Source organism: Anopheles aquasalis, chromosome 2, assembly GCF_943734665.1.
Source record: "Anopheles aquasalis chromosome 2, idAnoAquaMG_Q_19, whole genome shotgun sequence".
NCBI classification, from domain to species: domain Eukaryota; kingdom Metazoa; phylum Arthropoda; class Insecta; order Diptera; family Culicidae; genus Anopheles; species Anopheles aquasalis.
In genome coordinates, this window is record NC_064877.1 from 10,277,501 (window position 1) to 10,282,500 (window position 5,000).

Genomic DNA, 5,000 nt, shown 5'->3' on the forward strand with positions numbered 1-5,000 from the left:
CCTTCCTTCGACCAACACGTTGCGAAACCAAACACACAAGTTGCGGTTAGTTGTGTGCATCCAGTAATGCACCCCTTTCGGGCCGAATGCAGCAGCAAAAGGGCGGTGGTGTTTTTGTCTTCTAAACGAACGGGAAAAACTTTACACCCATTCATCGTACGGTGGCAGATGGTTTTTGTCCCGTGGGTTTTTTGGGATGCTGGTGGTGCAGGGTATAATGGTTGACTGCTTTGTAAATTTCCATTTGACTTCGGCTCGGTCTGTTGCACCTTTGCTGCTCACCGAAATGTGTTTCCTTCTCGAGCTCGGTTCGTACCGTTTGTTCCGAGAAAATGGATGCCGTTGCTTTACTTGGGAGTAGCAGCAGTCGGAGGTTACGATGCGAAGGTTACTTGGATGCTTCGTCAACTCCAACTGGAGCTTCACCGCTGCACTGATAACTTTGCTACAGCTCATTCCATCATACTAATCGTCATGATTTAACCTCAAACAAAAGTCATCTCGAACCAAAAAAAAAGGATTCAGATCAAGTGCTTGGAAGGACAGAAACTTTTCAACAATTCATCAGCCATAGCGTAACGTAACGGGCATAGTTCTTATCGTTGCCGATAAGGCTGCCGGGTGGAAGTTTAAATTAATTAAATTATTTTTTTGCATAATTAGCTCCACCCATCTCTGTTCGCGGTATATTTACGAGAAGCAAAGTCGAGATTAAAAGGGGCCCACGGTGACCACATCTCATCCGTGACAAGGGGCTGCTCGGACTTTCGCTGAGAATGGCGTATCAAACCGATGGGGCAGGGTGGTCTGGTGATCAAAAACGGTTATCCTGCTGCTTGATAAACCCATTTCGCAATTAAGTTTTACGAATAATTGAGTTGCTGTGGTTTGACCGTCAGGGAGGGAGGTTAAACTGAATGTTCAACTAATGAAGTGGCCTGCAGAAGTGCTTAAACAGAAAACTCATGTCGGTTGCGTACATTTGGCACGTGCTGAACCACTCATAACTCCTACCAGAAGGGCGTTTTTGTGGGGTTAAAAAAGAATTTTTAGTTTTATTTATTTGAATGATTTGCTTTTTAAAATGTTCCGCTAGATGCTTTTCAGTATTTTCTGTGGTTACTTGATGGTGCTTGCGAATCGACGGATAACTCTCAGCATACCCTCCGCCTGAGCGTTGGTGGAGTCCCTCAGCAGCGAGATGATTTCCGACACTCCGCCCGGTGGTGCACCACTGCCCCGTTTCGCTAGAATGGCCTGCACAGCACCAGCACACGCACCACGTTTCCCCTCCCAGTACTCCGGGTTTGGATCGAGCTTCTCGAGCGTATCGAACGCCTTGGCCGCAATCCAGAACTCACCCACACGGTAGCTATCGTTCGCGATCAGCTGCAGCAATGCGAACGCATCGGGGGTCGAGTCCTTGGTGAGGAAAATATTCCACGCCTGGTCCGCGTGGCCCGCATGGATGTGACACTTGGCCAACACCATCCCGAACGTGCTGTCCGTTTTGATGGAAATGTCGTGTATCTGAAGGAGCAGCTCTTCCGCTTCCTTGTAGTACCCCGTGGCTGCCTTGGCCTGGGCGTAGTTGTAGTTAAAAGTATCGTCGTTCACGAAGTAACTACGAATGGAATTAAGATACACGAGCACCTCCTCAAACTGGCCGTAGAGAAAGAAGGCCGAAGCCATACTTTGCCTCCCCGGGATGGTGTCACACTCAGAAGCCGAACCACCGACGAGATGTAGACATTGTTGCGCATTTTTCAAATGCTCCTTCGAGCCCGTCTCCTGGCCAAGGGCTGCGTGCACCACACCCTTGAGGATGTACTCCTGAGGGACCGTCGGTTGAACTTCCTTCATCAGTTGGTACGCCTCCTGGATCTCGCCGCGCCGCAGATGGTGGATCGCAAGGTTTAGCCGTGCTTCCGGTACGATGTCAAGCAGATGGGGCAACACCTGCAGGGCACCTTCACCGTTCCGGAACACTACCAGATTGTGCTTGATTAGATCCGCCCCAAAAGTGCCGCTCTCGACCAGATGCTTAATTTCCTGCTCAGCCGCCCTACCATTGAACAGCCGGAACCGATTACAGGCCTTCAGGTTGATTGCGATCGTGCTATCCGGGTATTGGTTGAGGTACAACTCGAGCACCTCCTGGGAAATGTCATAGTAGTCCAGCTTGTAGTAGCAGATCGCTACGTACACATTCAGTGCCAGCAGGTCCTTGTTGTCCAGCAGGACACGCTTGTAGATGTCGATTGCTTCCTGGTAGTGCGATCGCAGATAGTGCATCCCGGCCAGACTAAGCTGATCTTCGACCACATCTCGCAACGATCCGTGCAGCTCCATCAAACGATCTTCGTCGGACAGCTTGTGGGCGAGGTGGAACAGTAGACGAATTTTGAGCGGGCTCTGGGGTAACTCTTCCACCAGCTTCTGGGCCTCGTCGTACATGCCAAGGTAGAACATGCACACGCAAATGTTAAGCCCCACATCTTTCAGTGTATTATCGGCTGCGTAGATTTTTTCGTACAGCTGTAGGGCTCGCTTGTATTCGCCGATGTGGAAATCGCAGAATCCCGTCCACAGTTGCTTCAGCTGATCCGGAATCTCGTCATAGTCTTTGGAGCACTGGTGGGAGAGTTAGCTAGTTATGAGGTGCGCAATTTTATCACTAAAACGTTATCGTTCCCACAACAAACCTGTAGAACTGTCTTAGCGCCTATGTAGTCACGCTTCAGCAGGAAGTCTTCGAACGAAGGGATTGTTACGGCTCGAGAGCTGCCTAACCCGGCAGAGCCGCGGTTTCCTTTCGCCGATTCCGATTTCGTGCGTGATAATATCTGTTATAGGAGTGCAAACCGATTTAGATTATTTAATAACAAACGTTCTATTTGGCCTTACCATTTCTGCAGAACTGAAAAATCCGACTAGTTGTTAGTGAGAATGTTTTGTTGCGCACACCTGTTCCCATAGTAACCAACGGTGAAACCGTCAGGGTAACCAGCGATTCTGCGAGTGTGTATCCAACGCACCGTTTAAAAGCATAACGACAAAGAGTGTGACCCATGTAGACTGAGTATTAATTGCGCCAAAGTGATTTTTACGCTTAACGATTGCACATCGCATCCAATTTCACGTGCCATTAAATTCGGACGATGGATCAAAAGATTATCGCTTGTCTTCTCTCCGTCGCATGCAGACAGACACTTAACATTGAAACTGGAACGTGCCGCGGAACACGTTATCTTATTGCATTGCAGCTCATTTGTCTCAATCCTAGAGAAACAAACTGTGCAGTCGGTAGCAATTTGCTGCAGGAGTGAGTTCGAAAAAAAAAGATTTTCCGTATGAATTGATCTTCAACAATTGGAATGATTTTATGTGACGCTCCAGATCGAATAGATTCACTTAAGAGGTTAAGTGAATTCAAACTGTCCTCAAGGCAACAGGGCAGTTAGGAGTGGTGGATGGATAACTGACCCGTAACGACGAATTAGCAAACCCATTTATCAGTGCGTAAACGTGTTGGCAGCTATGAGCAACCATCATCCGTTGTCCGGTTAGCAATTCTTCGAACAAAACACAAAAAAGACAGGCAAACAACGCTCACCCGACATGCGATTACAAGGGATTACGTGAGGCATCAAATGAATGGTGAGTAAGGACATAAAAACTCAACATAAAGTCCCTGTGGTACATGTTGCCCGCAGAGGGCTCGTGTATTATTATCAACCAATCTTTCTGCTGTCGTCTGACTGTCTCGTAGTGTCTATGTTCGGACGCTGGCGGTCAGTGGAACGACTGTGGATCGTATAACGTGTTGCTGGGCTTATGTAAATCGTTTTCACTATGAAAAGCAAATAGTGTTGAGCATGATTCAGTAAATGATGCCACCCTCTATTTGACTGGTGCAAAACCCTACCCCGAGAACATATTCATTTGTGATTGTTCCGGGTAGAAAACATGTTCTATGCTCGATAGGATAGTTGGTCATCAAATAACGCTTCTGCTAGCGATCCAGACAATGTAGTCCTGACTCAGAAGTAGACTGTTGAGTAGGATAAAACAGGAGATTCGCCCGAAATCTCGCCACGGACGAACGTGTGGCATGTATGAAGCAGTCTTTTTCCCATCTATGACCGTTGATGGCTGGTTACGAGATCCGTGTTGGCATTATCGTTAGCCAATGATGGCCAACAATCCCAAGGCGCACCACCGAGGGCAACAAGGAGCTGACAAGCAGGACCACATGAACTTTAGATTGTAACCTATCGCAGCGTGAGGTTTTCGGGTCCGCCGTCGTTCAGCAACAATTTTTGGTGAATTCGCTTTTGTCACCTAACCGGGGCCATCATTCCAGCATATGGTCATGTTCTTCGAAAAGGGTGATAATACCGTGGTACACCCGTATGTGGAATGCTGTTCGTCCGTTTGCACCCGGTCACTGCACTAGTGCTCCGGTAGCACAACATCAACGTCCCGTTTTGATCCCTAATTTGACCGAACACAACGCCTTTGGTGGAAACAGCTGGTTAGTAGGAAGCAATCGCCTCAACGGGGGACTGTTTTGGGAGTTGCTTAATTCCGGCCATGTACGCTGCGCCAAATTGGGCTTAGTTTTTAATGCAGTTTACGATGCATTCAACATGGTGCAGGCAGACTACGAGCACCACACACAGGGGAAGCCAATAATTCTCTCGACAAACACCGTAGCAAAGAAGAGGGTTTTTGTCCTTGTCCGGATTGTACCATCCGAACGGGAACGGAAGAGCCGAGATTGAATGGTAGAAATGGCAGACCGTCAGGGCCTGGTTTACCATCAATTAGTTAGAAGTGACATGGACATGACTCCGGGTGTCAGCTGCAAAATCGGGTCTAGGTACTCTTCTGTGTTCCGTTCGCGTTTGTGCCGGGAAATCATTGGCGCAAAAGGGATGACCGGTTCGATCCGCTCTATCGGTTGCACGTAGCAATAATGACCAAACAGCACCCCG

The 5,000-nt window shown here is 48.3% G+C and overlaps 1 protein-coding gene across 1 annotated transcript in view; it reads right to left on the reverse strand.

The window, feature by feature from the left end:
- Positions 1–1,119: 1,119 nt before the first annotated feature.
- The window catches only part of LOC126572337 (intraflagellar transport protein 56), a 5,529-nt gene continuing 1,648 nt past the window's right edge, over positions 1,120–5,000 (reverse strand). The window contains exons 2-3 of the mRNA XM_050231566.1: positions 2,706–2,846; positions 1,120–2,634 (exon numbers count right to left, since the gene is read on the reverse strand). Of these exons, the coding sequence (XP_050087523.1) occupies positions 1,120–2,634; positions 2,706–2,846 (1,656 nt within the window). The remainder of the gene's footprint in view (positions 2,635–2,705; positions 2,847–5,000) is intronic.